General features: G+C 47.5%; 1 protein-coding gene across 4 annotated transcripts in view; it reads left to right on the top strand.

Moving 5' to 3' along the window:
• The window catches only part of TNNT2 (troponin T2, cardiac type), a 283,358-nt gene that overhangs the window by 180,388 nt on the left and 85,859 nt on the right, over positions 1-17,111 (top strand). For all 4 annotated transcript variants that reach the window (XM_083173182.1, XM_083173185.1, XM_083173181.1 and 1 more), the window contains one exon: positions 5,657-5,678. In XM_083173182.1, the coding sequence (XP_083029308.1) occupies positions 5,657-5,678 (22 nt within the window). The remainder of the gene's footprint in view (positions 1-5,656; positions 5,679-17,111) is intronic.

Consider the following 17,111-nt stretch of genomic DNA (forward strand, 5'->3'; position numbering starts at 1 on the left):
CCAGGCAGCTGATATTGTGAGCAATGTAGCTCCTCCCTCCTCTCCATCTGCACCTTATGCCTCTGACCCCCTCTCCTACCTAATCTGCTGGGAAATGGGAGACAGGGCTGATGGGGGAAACTGCCTGTAGGGGTGCAGAGTATCACATGGATATGGAGACCCTACGCCTCTCCAAAAATGACCACCGCTGTAAAGGAGGCAAACACTAGAGGTCTCCTTCATCTATCAGGGGAGTGCAGAGCACCCTGCTCTACCTGGAATTGTGGATTCCGAGAGCATTGTGGCCCTTCAACCCCTAGTAACAAGCAAGCTTCTCCCAGTCAATGAGCAGGTAAACCCCTCTGACAATGAGCACATAACCCAGCCCCTGGCAATGAGCACATAACCCCCAACCACCCTGGCAACAAGCAAATAACTCCTCACCCTGGCAATGAGCACATAAACCTCACTGGCAATAAGCAGGTAAATCCCCCTGGCATCGAGCCAGTAAATCCCCCTGGCAACAAGCAGGTAAACTCCCCTAGCAACAAGCACGTAAACCCGCTGTCAACCCGCTGCATGCGCAGTCTAATGCCGGGCAGCGTCTGAGCGAGTGCTCAGATGCTGCCCGGCTTCTCCCATCCCAGCAGTGCGGCTCTGCGCAGCGTGTCGAGGTCAGAGGTCATGCTGCATAGGCCACAAAGCTGTACAGCCCTGTCCTCACTGCCCGCCCTCCTTTTCATTACCCGGCACACGTCTTTACTGTGCGCCCGCCCACCGTCTCTCGGCTTCGCCCGCCCACCAGCTCCCACTTCAAAACTCCTTCACCGGCCACCCTCCAGGCCGCACCACACTGCACATGTAAGTTAATATGCGGGGCGGCCAGGGTGGGTTTAACCTGGCTACCTCATTTCCATATTAGGGCATAGTGGGCATTTTTCAATCCCAATTTCCGGGATTGAAAAAATGCCCCGGGATTGGCATCCCTACCCTGGCAATGAGCATGTAAGTAAGCGACATTTAAAGGAGCATTATATGTGTAAGAGGCACTATAGGGGGCATTATGTGTGTAAGCAGCACTGGGGGGGCATTATATATGTAAGCAGTACTTCAGCCGGGGGGCATTATGTGTGAAAACAGCACTAGAAGAGATATTGAAGTGAGAAAGTGAATTAAGCATTACGGTGTGTTGCATGTGTAATAGGCATTACCTTTTGTTGCGTAATGTGTAACGACATTACTGTGCATGGAATAATAAGTAATGGGAATTACAGTGTGGCATAATGTATAATGGGCACTCCATTTTTTGTGGCATTATGTGTTAAAGACATTACTACAAGAAGGAAAAATTACTGGGGGGTGCCAAAACATACCCTTGCTCGGGGAGCCATGTCACCTAGCTACTTCTCTTTATGGATGATAGACAATGTCTAGGTCTCCAGTTAAAGGGCCGGTTAGGTCTTATACTCCAGTTTGTTTTTTGTCTAATGTCTAGGTCGACCACTAATGGTCGACAGCAACTAGGTTGACACCTAAGAATGGTTGGCATTGACAGAAGATTAAGGTCACACATACACATGGTCCACATGAATAAGGCAACAAGTTTTTTGCGTTTTTTTTGTGTGTCAGTATGTCAGTGACCAGGGAACTCGGTCCTCATTACCCCACACAGTGCATGTTTTGCTGGTAACCCAGCAGGTGCACAGGTGTACTAATTACACACAGACACATTTTATAAGGTCCAAAGGTGGAGTTAATTATTTCACTTGTGATTCTGTGAGGAGACCTACAAAACATGCACTGCGTGGGGTAATGAGGAACGAGTTCCCTGACCACTGGTCTATGTTGACCTATGTTGATATGGACACTGCATAAGTATACTGTGTCTCCTCGCATGGCTCGCTACAGTCGCCATGCTTCAAGCATGGTGCCTCGCTGCGCTCGCCACACTTACTGTATATTCTCACTCTGTTCCCACTTTGATAGTAAAGTTTGAAAAAGTTCCTTTTTAGAAAAAAAATTGTAAAAGTCACGTCGACCTTATGCATATTGACCATGCCCCTGTCGACTGCAAGCTTTTGTCAACCTTCTGTCATTGTCAACCTATGGTATGTCAACCATTCTTAGTTGCCAACCTAGTCACTGTCGACTATTAATGGTCAACCTCGTGACTGTCAACCTAGACATTGTCGGGTCAGGGTCCGCATACCCTGTTACTACTGGCTGCCACAGCCTGCCTCTATCACACCGCATGCTAGGCATTGGCGCTGGCAGTGTGAAGACTCCCCCAAATTTGATTGCCTGAGTCAGAGTCCTTCCCTCTCCTCCCTGGTCCTCCACACTGCTCTGTCAATCTAGATGACAGACAGGCTTTACTAGTAAAAGATTGTTCCTTTAAAAAAATCATCTGAGCTCGGCTGGCAACCATTATCATTTGACAGACTCGGACTTCATTACATTCCTCCACATGTATTTAGGCCCTTATTCAGATCTGATTGCAGTACAAATTTGTTCTCAAAATTTGCAAAACCATGTGCACTGCAGGTGGGGCAGATGTTACATGTGCAGGGAGTTAGATTTGTGTTATTTATTTTGTTTCTGTGCAGGGTAAATGCTGGCTGCATTATTTTTTCACTGCAATTTAGATTTAAGTTTCAACACACTCCACCCAAATGTAACTCTCTCTCTGCACAAGTTACATCTGCCCAGTACCGGCCCTAGCCTAAATGAAGCCCTAGGCACCGCCACGAGTTCCGCCTCTGACCCTGCTCCCCTTTCCCAGCATCATCAACCCTCATCATAGCAGTCATCATTTTGGTGCTCCTACCCGCAATATTTTAAATAGAAACAGTGCACACATTCAGTGCACAGCCCAAACAGGGGTGTGTTCTTGCTGGGAAGGTGCAGGGCCACACAATAGTACCCCCAATTCAAATTATGCCACACAGTAGTGCAACTTTATTCACATTATATCATGTGATGGTGTCCCTTATTCACGTTACAACACACAATAGTACCACTTTACCTTATCTACATTACTCCCCACATTATTCACATTATACCCTTAGAAAAAAAGGTACTCTTTACCTAGAACGGCGCCCATCGCGACCATCGAATGCACTAAAAAACGGGTGCGATGCGATGCCCGCGATTTCCCATAGGGATCAATGTTAAAAATGAGATTGGACGCGATTTTAGTGTTCAATGCCTCAATGCCCGCGATTTTTACATAGGAAACAATGTTAAATGGGCCACAGAGCCCAAATAGTCACCGTGAAGTCTGAAATGGCCCCCACAATTGTTAACGCCACCCCACGATCAACGTCCACCTGAAGCGTGGCGAGCGCAGCGAGCCCGCGAGGGGCGGCGGTACGCGTCCTCCGACCTTTTCATACCCCCACTATCCACGTCGGCGTGGAGTTGAGAATAGAATAGTGTGGCGAGCGCAGCGAGCCACCGAGCCCGAAGCGTGGCGAGCGGACGCGGATACCTTCACAGTTATACGCGTCCCCTCGCGGGCTTCCCAGGTGTCCATGGCGACGCGGACACCTGTGAAGCCCGCAAAGGGACGCGTTTACCTGTGAAGGTATCCGCGTCCGCTCGCCACGCTTCGGGCTCGCTGCGCTCGCCACACTATTCTATACTCAACTCCACACCGACGTGGATAGTGGGGGGTATGAAAAGGTCGGAGGACGCGTACCGCCGCCCCTCGCGGGCTCGCTGCGCTCGCTACGCTTCGGGTTGACGTTGATCGTGGGGTGGCGTTAACAATTGTGGGGGCCATTTCACAGTTCAAGGGCACTATTAGGGCTCTGTGGCCCATTTAACATTGTTTCCTATGGCCAAATCGTGGGCATTGAGGCATTTAACAGTAAAATCGCGTCCAATCACAGTTTTAACATTGATCCCTATGGGAAAATCGCGGGCATCGTGTCGCACCCATTTTTTATGTGCCAGCGATGCCCGCGATTTTTTACCCCCGACGCCCGCGATGCCAATCGCGGGCGCCGTTCTAGGTAAAGAGTACCGCAAAAAATCCTGAGAAAATATTGTATTTTAAGCACCTCCATGGCCACACTGCAACCCAGCACAAAGCAATGTGTGCTAGGCAGAGGAGAAGAGCTGCACCAGCTGCTGTCACTTAAGGGGAGGGGGCCCGGGGCCCCCACTGGGCCCTTTCATCAGACTTTGGCCTGGGTAATTTGTACCCCCTACCCCTTTCTCTCGGCATCCCTGATAATACCACAGAGTAATGCCCCTTATACATGACACACATTATTAATGTCCTTATAGCCATAATGCCCCTTAAACATTATGCCAACCTTTATTAATGCCCTTCATACACATAATGACACACATAATGCCCCTTACACATATGTTGCACATTATTAATGCCATTATACACATGACACACATAACACACGTTATACATATGTCGCAAATTATTAATGCATTTATACATGACACACATAATGCCCCTTACACATATGCGGAACACTATTGTACAACCGGATTCAGTACTGAATCCCGGCGGTCGGGATCCCGGCGTTCAGAATCCCGACGCCGGAATCCCGACAGCCCGAAATGCCGACAAGGGGGGGGCGTGGATCGCCCCCCCTAGCCGGCTCGCTGCGCTCGCCACGCAGCGGGCCCGGTGCCTCGCTACGCTCGGCACACTAATTTATTCTCCCTCCAGGGGTGTCGTGGACACCCACGGAGGGAGAATGTGTCGGCATTTCGGCGGTCGGGATTCCGGCGTCGGGATTCTGAACGCCGGGATCCCGACCGCCGGGATTTTAACTGCATCCCGTACAACCAACCCACCCGCAGACAGCACTCACACAGCCGCTAACACGGTGACCTCTGCCTCTGCTTGGATACAGATGTTTCCTCATACATCTTGACTCAATAGGCCATGCAGCTCCTGGCCAGTTCTGCTAACGTTGGGTGCCTTTTTTGCTGAAAATTCATCTTATTTGCATTGTTATGACCAGCACACACAAGGAGCTTCCAATGATTAAAATGATATGTGGCATGCCTATATTCTGTGTGCGACTGTGACTGTACCTGCATACGGAATGTTATGTTACAGTGATTTCCATGAATACACTAATTCATATGCAGATAAGGCCTCACTCACACACAGAATATAGGCATGCTGCATATCATTTTAATCAGCAGAAGCTTCTGGTGCCCCTAGGCATTCCAAATGCCCTGGGCAATGGCCTTGTTTGCCTATGCCTAAGGCCGGCTCTGCAGCTGCCCCACTTGCAGTGAATATGCCATTTTGAGAACAAATTTGTACTGCGATCAGATCTGAATAAGGGACTTAATCTACAGTGTTCAGTGCAGCCTCTGGATTTCTGAGTGTCCTAATTTTATGGTGTATCCTCTCCCATTAACTACACAGTGCTACAGTACAGTTTCTGCAAAATTGGAAATGTGTTTATGAATGGGTGGGAAGGCTGAAACATTTGAATTAATTTAGTTATAGTGTAATTTGGTAAATAAATGTTGATAATTAAGAATTTTTTCACTGCCACAGTAATTATATACAACAATATTATTAGGGCAGCTCCCATTTAAAGTATACTTTCATGTTTATGTAGTAATATATTAGGCATTTTCTTAATATATTGTTATTACTCTTTTCTCTTCATATTGTTTCTGGTACCAGAGGAGTCAAAACCCAAACCCAAGTAAGTTTTTATTTGTCTATGATATTTTATTTACCAAGCACATTATTTCAAAGTTGTGCCAATAGTTGTGCCAACCTCTCAGTTTCTTGCTGTACTGTAGACAACTTCTCCAGTGTATCTCTTCCAAATGTTTGATAAACCTCCCATTTGTTGTTGGTGCTACATAAATACATACATAGCCGCAGGGGCTGGCTGGCAACTTTTAGCCTAGGGGGCAAGTCCAGAGCACTGGCCCATAATCAGCCAAGTCACCGTCGGAAGGAATGCTTTTGCGCGCCGCAGGCGCGCCGAAAAATTAGGGGCGTGGCCTATCATAAGGGGCGTTGCCTGTACCATGATTGTATTGTGTACCTGCAGATTGCACATTTTAGCGAACCTTGTAATACCCATTACACATAAAGCCACATGCCGTAATGCCAATTACACATTATGCTGAACACCATGATGCCAGTTACACATTACGCCCAAACACTGCGATGCTAATTACTCAATACACCGCACACTGTGATGCTAATTACACATTATGCTGCACACCTTGATGCCCATTACACCCCATACTGTGATGGCAATTACCCAATGCTCCCCACACCGTAATGTCCATTACGCCCCATACCATGATGCCCATTACACCGCACAATGTGATGTCCACAGTGCCAGATATGCCCCCACAGTGCAAGATATTCCGCCACAGTACCAAATACACATATGCCCCCACAGTGCCAGACACAAATGCCGCCACAGTGCCAGATATTCTGCCACAGTGCCAAATACGCATATTCCTCCACAGTGCCAGATATGCCCCCAGAGTGCCAGAGACACATATGCCCCCAGAGTGCCAGAGACACATATGCCCCCAGAGTGCCAGAGACACATATGCCCCCACAGTGCCAGAGACACATATGCCCCCACAGTGCCAGAGACACATATTCCCCCACAGTGCCAAAGACACATATGCCCCCACAGTGCCAGAGACACATATGCCCCCACAGTGCCAGAGACACATATGCCCCCTCAGTGCCAGAGACACATATTCCCCCACAGTGCCAAAGACACATATGCCCCCACAGTGCCAGATATGCCCCCACAGTGCCAGAGACACATATGCCCCCACAGTGCCAGAGACACATATGCCCCCACAGTGCCAGAGACACATATGCCCCCACAGTGCCAAATACCCATATGCCCCCACAGTGCCAGACACATATGCCCCCACAGTGCCAGATACACATATGTCCCCACAGTGCCAGATACACATATGCCCCCACAGTGCCAGATACACATATGCCCCCACAGTGCCAGATACACATATGCCCCCACAGTGCCAGATACACATATGTCCCCACAGTGCCAAATACACATATGCCCCCACAGTGCCAGATACACATATGCCCCCACAGTGCCAGATATGCCCCCACAGTGCCAAATACACATATGCCCCACAGTGCCAGATACACATATGCCCCCAGAGTGCCAAATACACATATGCCCCCACAGTGCCAGATACACATATGCCCCCACAGTGCCAAATACACATATGCCCCACTGTGCCAGATACACATATGCCCCCACAGTGCCAAATACATATATGCCCCCACAGTGCCAGATATGCCCCCCACAGTGCCAGATACACATATGCCCCCACACAGTGCCAGATATGCCCCCACACAGTGCCAGATATGCCCCCACACAGTGCCAGATATGCCCCCACACAGTGCCAGCTATGCCCCCACACAGTGCCAGATATGCCCCCCACAGTGACAGAAACACATATGCTGGGGTGAGGGAGGGGGGGGGGGAGAGCGCTTACCCACTCGCTAGCTGCGGGCCGTGCTGCGGCTGGATCAGCTTCTCCAGCCCTCCTGCGCTGGCCGCGGCTTCCAGAACACGGCCGCGGCTACAGGAAAATGGCCGCCGGCCTCCTGCACTGAGAACATGTCCTCAGTGCAGGGGGCCGGCGGCCATTTTCCTGTAGCCGCGGCCGTGTTCTGTAAGCCGCGGCCAGTGCAGGAGGGCTGGAGAAGCTGATCCAGCCGCAGCACGGCCCGCAGCCAGTGGGTGGGTAAGCGGCCCGGGGGGCATATGGCACTCTGCCCCCCGGCCCAGCCCGCCCCTGCATAGCCGTCCATACATAGAGCTACATGGTAAATCAGTGTGCAACCCAGTATGTACTTCATATATCTCCTCTCCAGGATAAACCCCGGAAAGGAAAGAATAATTGGCACTTTTTGGAGGAGGGGGGGAATTGTCATTTCACTAAGTCTTGCTCCATAAAACAGCATGATTCAGGGATCTGCTGTAGGGAACAGGCCTAAACAATGCTTATTCACTGTTTTTAGCCTCGCTCCCTGCATTTGTCACAGAGGGTCCCCATTTAATCATTTTATCCTGCTCGCAGCACTAGAAAGCGGGCAGGATGCAGGAGATGAGTCCTTTCTTCCGTGAACTTGGGGGACAGCCCAAAAATTTGGTGGTCTCTTGGCACTGGCAGAAGAGTTTTTAAGTATGATCCAATACATTTTTGCTTCAAGGTGTTAAGATGAATAAAGTTAATGATACCGTATAATATAACCTGTATTAATAATCAAAGCTATTTTAATTACAGACTTTCATAGATTATATATAGATTGTAATATCCACTGGGGCAGGGACTGATGTGAATGTTCAAATATTCTCTGTAAAGTACTGCAGAATATGTGTGTGCTATATAAGAAACTGTTAATAAATAAATCAGTCTAATAGGATTCAGAAATGTTAATACTCTATGGGGGAATTTACTAAGGGAAATACGTGTAAAATAGGCGTATTCATATTAGAAATGCCTATTTTATTTGTATACGTATTTCAGATTCGTATACGTTCATTCATATTCATATTAATGGCACATTTGTATTTACGAATACGAATGTATATGCCATCGATAGAATATGAATAGGAATCACCATTCAAAAAAATGATGATTCCTATTTTTCTAAGCAGCCGTATATAATGAGTAAGTAGCATGATGTGAGAGCTCCCCAGCAGGAAGGAAAATACTCGTTTACTACACGGTGCCAAGTCCCACCGGGGGTACCTGAGTGACGACGCCATTGCTGGAGGCGCTTCAGCTGAAGACGGTGCCTTCCGAATATTCCTGACGCCTAACCATAGAGCGAGGCGGTCGGGGATAGAGCGCCCGCAGGTGCACTCGGCGTCTGGAAGTACCCGAGTTGCCCTGCGGGAGCCTGTAGTCCCAGCGTCGCCTTGAAATCCCGCTGTTCCAGACGCTGCCCTGATGCCTGCGGTACTGGCGCCGCTGCCATAGAATAGCAGCAACAGGCTTGCAGCTTCAGACTTCCCAACCAGTGAGGGACATAACGCCGCTCCAGACGCCGCTACCGTACTATCGCAGTAGGCAGGACTGAATTGCACGTACACCTGGAAGGACCTGGAAGCCAGGGGGTGAGCCAAGAGTGGTGGACAGAGAACGTCCCGGAGTCTGCCCAGAGACCTGGTACTGTGGGGAGCCCCAGCATAGCTGGCACGAAGTGGCTAAGTCCTGAATCCCGTCTCAGAAACACCTATATCCAGAAGGACCCTCTGGTCTCTATAAACGTGGTGCAAGCTCGCAGGAACGGGTGCAGTATAAACTGATAAACTGACTTATATATATATATATATATATATATATATATATATATATATATATATATATAATTTTTTTTTTACCGTGGCTACCCTTCGTTTCAAGTGCTATCTTTTGTGCCACTTGCGAAATATCTGTTCTTGGGGGACGGTCTACGAGGGGAGGGGGCCCAGAACTCTGATAAATTTTCAAAATAAAGCTTAAACTGGGCAGGCCAGACAAACAATTAAAACCTGCTGCTTCAATACCCCAGCCTGACATTTCTGGGGCACCGCTCTCACTAAAGCACAAAATGATGAGAGTTTTGTTTCTCTCTCTCCCTTTTCCCCCTGCACCAGCCCTGGACTGACATTCTAACAGCTAATAGACTTACTTAAACCATCATGGGTAAAACCGGCAACGCTACGGCTGCAGCCCGGCTTGAAAAGTATGCAAGATCTCAGCACAGTAATCCGCCCCAGACTCCGACCACCACACCACAGGCTACCCCCACAAGTACATAAAGGCCCAGAGAAGACCCCCGATCCTTCTCTACAACAGGGCCAAAACTAGGGTTTCTGGCGCCCGGGGCAAGGCAGTCATTTGGTGCCCCCCCCCCCTTTCTGAAAGCATACCTCCCAACTTTTGAAGCTTCGTAGACGGGCCACTGCTGCGCGCCGGAGGCGCGACGAAATTTTCGGGGGGCGTGGCCTAATTTGGGGGCATGGCCTATAATCACCGTTCTCCCGCGAGGCCACGCCCCCATTTTGCCACTATGGGGGCAGGACCCAGAGGCTCTGTGAGCCTCTAGCCATGCCCCCAGCCCCCTGGCTGCGGGAATAGACGCTGTGCGCATGCGCACAGCGTTTATTCCCCGCTGCTTAGCAGCTGACAGGGGGGACCGGACCAAATGCCGCCTTGTCCCTGGCGCCGGAGACCCCCCCCTCCCCGCACAGTCCTCTCACCGCCACGGCTGCTGCCCTTCTCCTCCTCATCCCATGGTGCTGCTGTCACCAGTGACCCGCCGTCCGACTCAGCCATGTGCGTCCTGCTGTGAATGGCCGGGCTGGGTCACATGGGGCGGCGGCGAACAGCTGGGTGTGGCTCTCCGGGCTTCCTAGCTCAGCCTCCTCTCCTCCGTTGAAGCCGCAGCATGTGAGGCAAGAATGGTGTAGCCGCTGTAGCGGCATGTTACTTTGACTTCGTCCGTCTCCTACTAGCGCTGCGGCGGGAAGCGCTGATGACTTCAAAAAGACTTGCCGGACGGCAAGTCTTTTCGAAGTCATCAGCGCTTCCTGCAGCCGCGCTAGTAGGAGATGGACGGAGTCAAAGTAACATGCCGCTACAGCGTCTACACCTGTCACCGGACCTCACAGCGCCCCCCATCTCCAGCGCCCGGTGCGCGTGACCCCCCAGCCCCCCCCCTAGTTACGGCCCTGTCTACAACAGATACTTGAAGCGATTTCTAGTTCTGAGCACTGCCTATCTGGGCAGATTAAAGATCTGCAGTCAGAAATTCTCTCCATAAAATCTGACTTCAAAGCCATAACTGTCCGTATGGAAGAGGTCGAGAAACATATATCAGCGTTAGAAGACACTAATGCCCAGTGTCTCAAAAAACTGTCTAATGTCACCCAGCAATCCTCTGAATTAAAAGCTAAAATTACAGTGATGGAGGGCAGGCTGAGGCGAAACAACCTCAGATTTGTGGGGCTACCTGAACATGCGGAGGGGCAAGACCCCCAGAAATTTGTTGAAAACTGGCTGTTGGACTCAGTTGGTAAAACAGCTTTTACAGCTCAGTTTGCGGCTGAGCGCGCACATAGGGTCCCCCTCAGACCTCCCCCCCCGGAGTTCCACCGCGTACCTTCATTGTAAAATTTCTAAGCTTTGTGGACAGAGACACTGTGTTACGTTCAATTCGGACGAACGGCCCACTATTGTATAATGGAAATAAGATTGCGGTGTTTCCTGACTTCGCGTTTGAAGTACAAAGGGAGAGAGCAAGATTTGGCGATATAAAGAAAAAACTGCGTGATATGAACTTCAGGTATTCTATGTTATTCCCGTCCAAGCTTAGGGTGGTGGACAACAATACAACACTCTTTTTTTCCAATCCCTCTGAAGCAGCCCAGTGGCTGGAAACAAAAATTGCTGATTCTGGACAGAGGGCATCCGTGTAGTACTTATTATAGAAATGCAAAGAAGTTAACATAACCTGCTGGGGAGATCTCTCCCTTTTTCTCCTTCTCCGCTCAGGGGTGGCCCTTTAGGCCTTATTTATCTAGCCCCCTTAGCAAGATGTCCCTTCTCTTTGTCTTGTTTGTTTTTTGTTTGTCAGTGTGGGGTCTGTCATTGTTTCTTTTTTTCCCTTTTTTTCTTATGGGGGAGGAATGGGAAACAGGTATGCCTACGGGGTATGGGTATACGGGGTATGGGTATACAGGGTGGGGGGAGGGAGGGAGTCCTGCTTGGTAAAAAGTAATACCAGAAAAAAGTTCAAATGTATATTGTAATGTGTCCACAATGCTTTGGCCTTTTTGTAAGGCAGATATGATGTGTAAAGTCGGAACAAAATGCTTGGATTATATTATGTGCCTGACGCAAAACACTAAAGGGATCCTGTAGATGGTTAAATTATTAGCCTGGAACACCAGGGAACTAAACAATAGATCAAACGCTCCCTGGTATTTAACCAGCTAAAATCATATGGGGTGGATATTGCCTGCCTCTCTGAAACCCACCTCACAGGGAGTAAACTTCTGGCCCTCAAGCAGCGGTGGGTAGGTTGGGCATTTCATGCTCCCTTCACTACGTCTTCTAGAGGGGTATCGATGCTCATTAGAAAAACACTGGCATTCAAAAGTAACTTGGTGGAGATAGATCCAGGTGGCAGATATGTCTTTTTAGACTTTGTTATTGGTTCCTTATCCTTGGTAATAATGGCAGTATATATACCGTCCCCCTTCTCGTACGAAGTTTTGGTCAAAGCCATTGCATTTGCAGCAATTAATACTTCTGCATTTGTGATATGCACAGGTGATTTTAATAACATCCTTGACCCAGCTAAGGACAGATGGAGAGGTAACCACACCCCAGTAATGGGTGGGGGGACCACTTTTGCAAACTTTGTGCGAGATGTGGGATGGAGGGACATCTGGCGGGAACGTAATTTAAAAACTTTACAATTTTCCTGCTTCTCATCATCGTATCAAACATTCTCCAGAATTGACTTGACGTTGGTATCCTGCTTTGGATCCATGGTCAGGAACATAGAATATAAACCACGCGGTATCTCTGACCACTCCCCTACAATTATGGAATTTTCCAATGAATTGGAGAGAGGTCAGGGATACTGGAAGTTTAACCCGGCATGGTTACATTACTTAGGTCAAGATGAAAGTATGGTCAAATTATGGAGAGAATTCTGGGAAGTTAACCAGGGTTCAACAAAAGCTGCCATTGTATGGGACACTTTTAAAGCCTTTATGCTCGGCGTATACAGGAAGCGTATAGCAGAGATCAATAAGGCCAAGAAACAGCGTTTGCAGGAGTTGGAGGACGGCTGTCTGAGGTTAGAGTCTGAATATATAAAAAATAAATTAGAAACAGCAAGGCTGAAATGGCAAGAAGCCCAAAAAAACTGTCTGGAGGCCGTTCAAGACGAAAACTCCAGACTACTGAGCTACCAATCCTGCAAAGCATATCAGACGGCGGACAGAGCAGGTCAGTACTCGTCGTACCTTGCGAAAGCAGAATCCCCCCCTTCCTGTATCGGCCCAATATGCGATCCCCAAGGCCAGTTGGTATCTGACACACCCCAGATGGGGGCACTGTTCTGTAAATACTTCCAGGAGCTGTATACTTCCGAGATCCAGCTAACTCTGGAGGAAATTAAGCTCCAGATAGATAAAGTTGATTTTCCCAGTCTTTCTCAAATTGAAAGCCAAGACCTGGGAAAACTAAATGAAGTGTATCAAGCTATAAAAGAGCTACCGGGAAGGAAAGCTCCCGGGCTAGATGGGATCCCTGCAGAAGTGTTTAAAAAACATATAGAAATAATTGCTCCTCAACTCCATGCGACCCTGTCCCAATGCTTCCAGGAGGGGGAGATCCCCCGTCGATGGTAGAAGCAAGGATTATAATGATTTTAAAACGGTAAGAACGCAAATAGTTTAGACTCCTATCGACCTATCTCCATGCTGTCAAACGAGGCAAAAATTCTCGCAAAAATATTGGCTAACAGATTAAAGAAACATATATCTAAAATAATCCATCCTAATCAGGCAGGTTTTATGCCTGACAAATCAACATCGGTTAACTTACGTAGACTATATACTCATTTACAAATGCCCCTAGAAGCGGAAAGTCAACCAGCTGTAGTATCGTTAGATGCTACTAAAGCATTTGACGTGATAGAATGGTCATATCTTTGGGTCACCCTAAAGGCCTTTGGGCTAGGAGAGAATTTCATTAAGTGGGTACAGCTATTATATAAGCATCCCACAGCCAGGGTCTCACTGAACAGTTTCACATCGCCTGCATTCAGGCTTAATAGAGGTACTAGACAGGGGTGCCCCCTTTCTCCCCTCTTATTTTCACTTGCTATTGAACCCCTTGCCTGTAAGCTGAGATCTCATATTGGTATCCGTGTACTGCAAATGGCCCAGGGCACAGACGTGGTCTCCTTATATGCGGACGATGTACTAATATATCTCTTTGACTACCGGGAGTCTCTCCCCTTGGCCATACAAGTGATCTCCGACTTTGGTGGGCTCTCCAGCCTAAAAATAAACTGGGGAAAGTCACATATTTTATATCTGGGCACTACGCCGGTTATGGAACTGCCCCCTCCGATCCCGCTGGCCTGGACAGCCAGGTTTAAATACCTGGGGGTCCAGATCTCACGTAATTCAGGGGATTATATACAGCATAATATTCACCCACTGCTGAACAAATTGGAAGCAAAACTTAAGACATGGAATAAATTGCCCGTCAGTAACGGGTAGGATCAATCTGATCAAAATGGTTCTGCTCCCGCAACGGTTATATCTGGTTCAACAAGCTCCAGTATGCCTCCCTAAAAAGTTATTTAGGACACTCAATAGCAAACTGTCGTCATTTATTTGGCATAACACTCACCCAAAGGTACAGTTGACGATGCTGACAATAGATAGGGGGAAAGGAGGTTTGGGACTCCCCGACTTTCGTTTATATTATTTAACCGCCCAATTGGCCCAGCTACGCTCTTGGATGGTGGACACTGAAGACAGTGACCTGGCACGGGCAGTAGTTGCAGTGGCTTCACCAAACTGTCCCCCCAAAAATCGAATACTTCAATCACATATCCTGGCATCAGAGCCACCACTGGTTAAGCAAGCTATAAAAATCTGGCAGGAGGTGGACGGTATGGTGAATACACAAACTATTGATCCTTAACTCCCAATAGATAGTCCCCTGATACTTAAGGAATTGAGAACAATTCAAGTTCATGAAGTATGGGACCGATACTCTATAACAACTTTAGGCCAACTATACCATGCCCGCCGCTTAAAAACGTTTGCCGAACTGAAGTCGGAATTCGATCTCCCTAAATCCTATCTATATAGATATCTTCAGTTGAAATCAGCAATCACCGCCCAGTTCCCGACGGGTCCCCCGAGTTTACTAGGATCCCCGATTAAAATCATGATAAATGCAGGCGGGCCAAAAAAGCTGGTTAGTAGGATCTATAAACGACTCAATCGAGATAAGGGGAAAGTCAGTATGGAAGCCTTGAGGCAAAAGTGGGAGCAGGATCTGGGGCCTGTGCGGTATCCAATACAATACACGCTACAAATGCTCTTAGGGTGCAGCAGGTCCAATATTATATACTACATAGAGTATATCTATCCACAACTCGAATGGTGAAATTTAACGGCAGGACATCTACACTATGCCCTAAGTGTAATCAGCAGACAGGCACCTTCTTCCACCTCTTGTGGCAGTGCCAAAAGGTAAAGTCATTCTGGGCGCAGGTTATCCAAGCACTAGTAGACTCAGGCATCCCCGGGACGGTACTGTCTGCAAAAAATTGTCTGCTTAATACATTCGACCTACGCCAGCTGGAATCTGGCGACAGGCAATATGTTATTAACTTATGTGCCCTGGCAAAAGTAATAATTGCCAGGAGTTGGATGGCGAAAAATGGGCCGAAATTTGCCTGCTGGAAAGCGCTAGTCACATATACCTCGAAACATGAAAGATCTCTTCACATTAGTCGAAATACGCTGCATAAACATCATAAAATCTGGCACAGATGGACTAAGCTGTTTTCCACTGGTCAGTGAGGGTAGAAATGCCGCCTTGGGTAATAAAAATAAACCTACACGTTGAAATATAAATTTGTTTATTAATATTCACAATAAGTACACATTTGTAAGAGTGCAATATATTAACACTTATTTTTAAAATTCTACTTTTTTGGAATTTTTGGGAACTTCACAAGATTTACAGTGATAAAGCAAAAAACGAAACACATAAAATTGAGTATATATAACTAAATAAATATTATACACTATATACTGTAGATATAAAAAAAAAAATTTCCTTTGCTAGTTTTTGCACTATTTAGTTCTAACTTTATATAGGACACAAGATTCCCAAGGTTGGAAAAAATTATTTTCCTTTGACCAATGGTTTATAACACATCGATAAGCAGTGGTGCTAAAACAAAGTAAATCTCGAGTTGTAATGAAGTTAGAGAAATCAAGCAGCCGTATATAATATACGACCGCTAATTGCTGATAATTAGCAGGATACAGCCGCTAATTTTATGACCATCCTAATTTACTAAGCGGCGTATGTAATATACGACCGCTAATTGCTGGTAATTAGCAGGCTACAGCTGCTAATTGTATGACCATCCGATGGTCCTGAAGAAATCCAATATGGGTACCTGTGGAAGAAAACAATATTTATTAGGGTCCTTTGGCATATATCATGTCCTCTTGGGTCCATGTAGGCATCCACGGTCTTGGCAAAACAACAAAATGAGTGTCCCGACACCCAGAACGAACTGATGAGAAGCCAGTGGATTTTTTTTTACATCCTGCGACTTCTCCTCCCGAATACCGCTATTGGCCGCCCAGCGGCACCTAGCAGTATTCGGGAGGAGGAACTGCAGGATGTAAACACACATTCAGCGGCATTTATTAAGATGCCCATTATCTCATTGTGACATACTTACTAGGGATGTGCATCGCCCACTTTTAGTGTTTCGTGTTTCGGGTCTGTATCTCCGTACTTGTTTTGGAACTGGATCTGTTCCAAAACACCATCCTTCCGTGTTTCGATCTGTATTAAAAAAAAAAAAAACATAAAAAAAGAGGTGGAAGATGGAACTGTCCTTGGGACCACCCACCCACCCTTATTGTGCGTAAATCGGACATGCACAATGTCTTTAACAAACCAATCATTTCAATGACAAGGTCTGCCACGTGACTCTGGCTGAAATTTATTTATTATTTATTTATTTACAGTTTCTTATATAGCGCAGCAGATTCCGTTGTGCTTTACAATAGTAGACAGTGATAAAACAAAATGGGTAACAGACAGACTGCTGCAAGCTTACAATCTATAGGGATATAGGAAATGATTGGTTTGTTTGGGCCCCCACGAGAAAAGAAGCATATCATCTCTTCCAAGTCCGTGGGTACAACCGCATTTTTCAGGGCACCGAGTATAGCTTGCCTAGTGAAGTGGAATCTAGATGGGATTTGGTACCGGGGACACAATACAGTATGTCATGCTTTACATCCTTGCTGGCGGGTCGCCAGAACGTACGCGCTGGC

Source organism: Crinia signifera, chromosome 2, assembly GCF_055691185.1.
Source record: "Crinia signifera chromosome 2, ASM5569118v1, whole genome shotgun sequence".
Taxonomy (NCBI): Eukaryota; Metazoa; Chordata; class Amphibia; order Anura; family Myobatrachidae; genus Crinia; species Crinia signifera.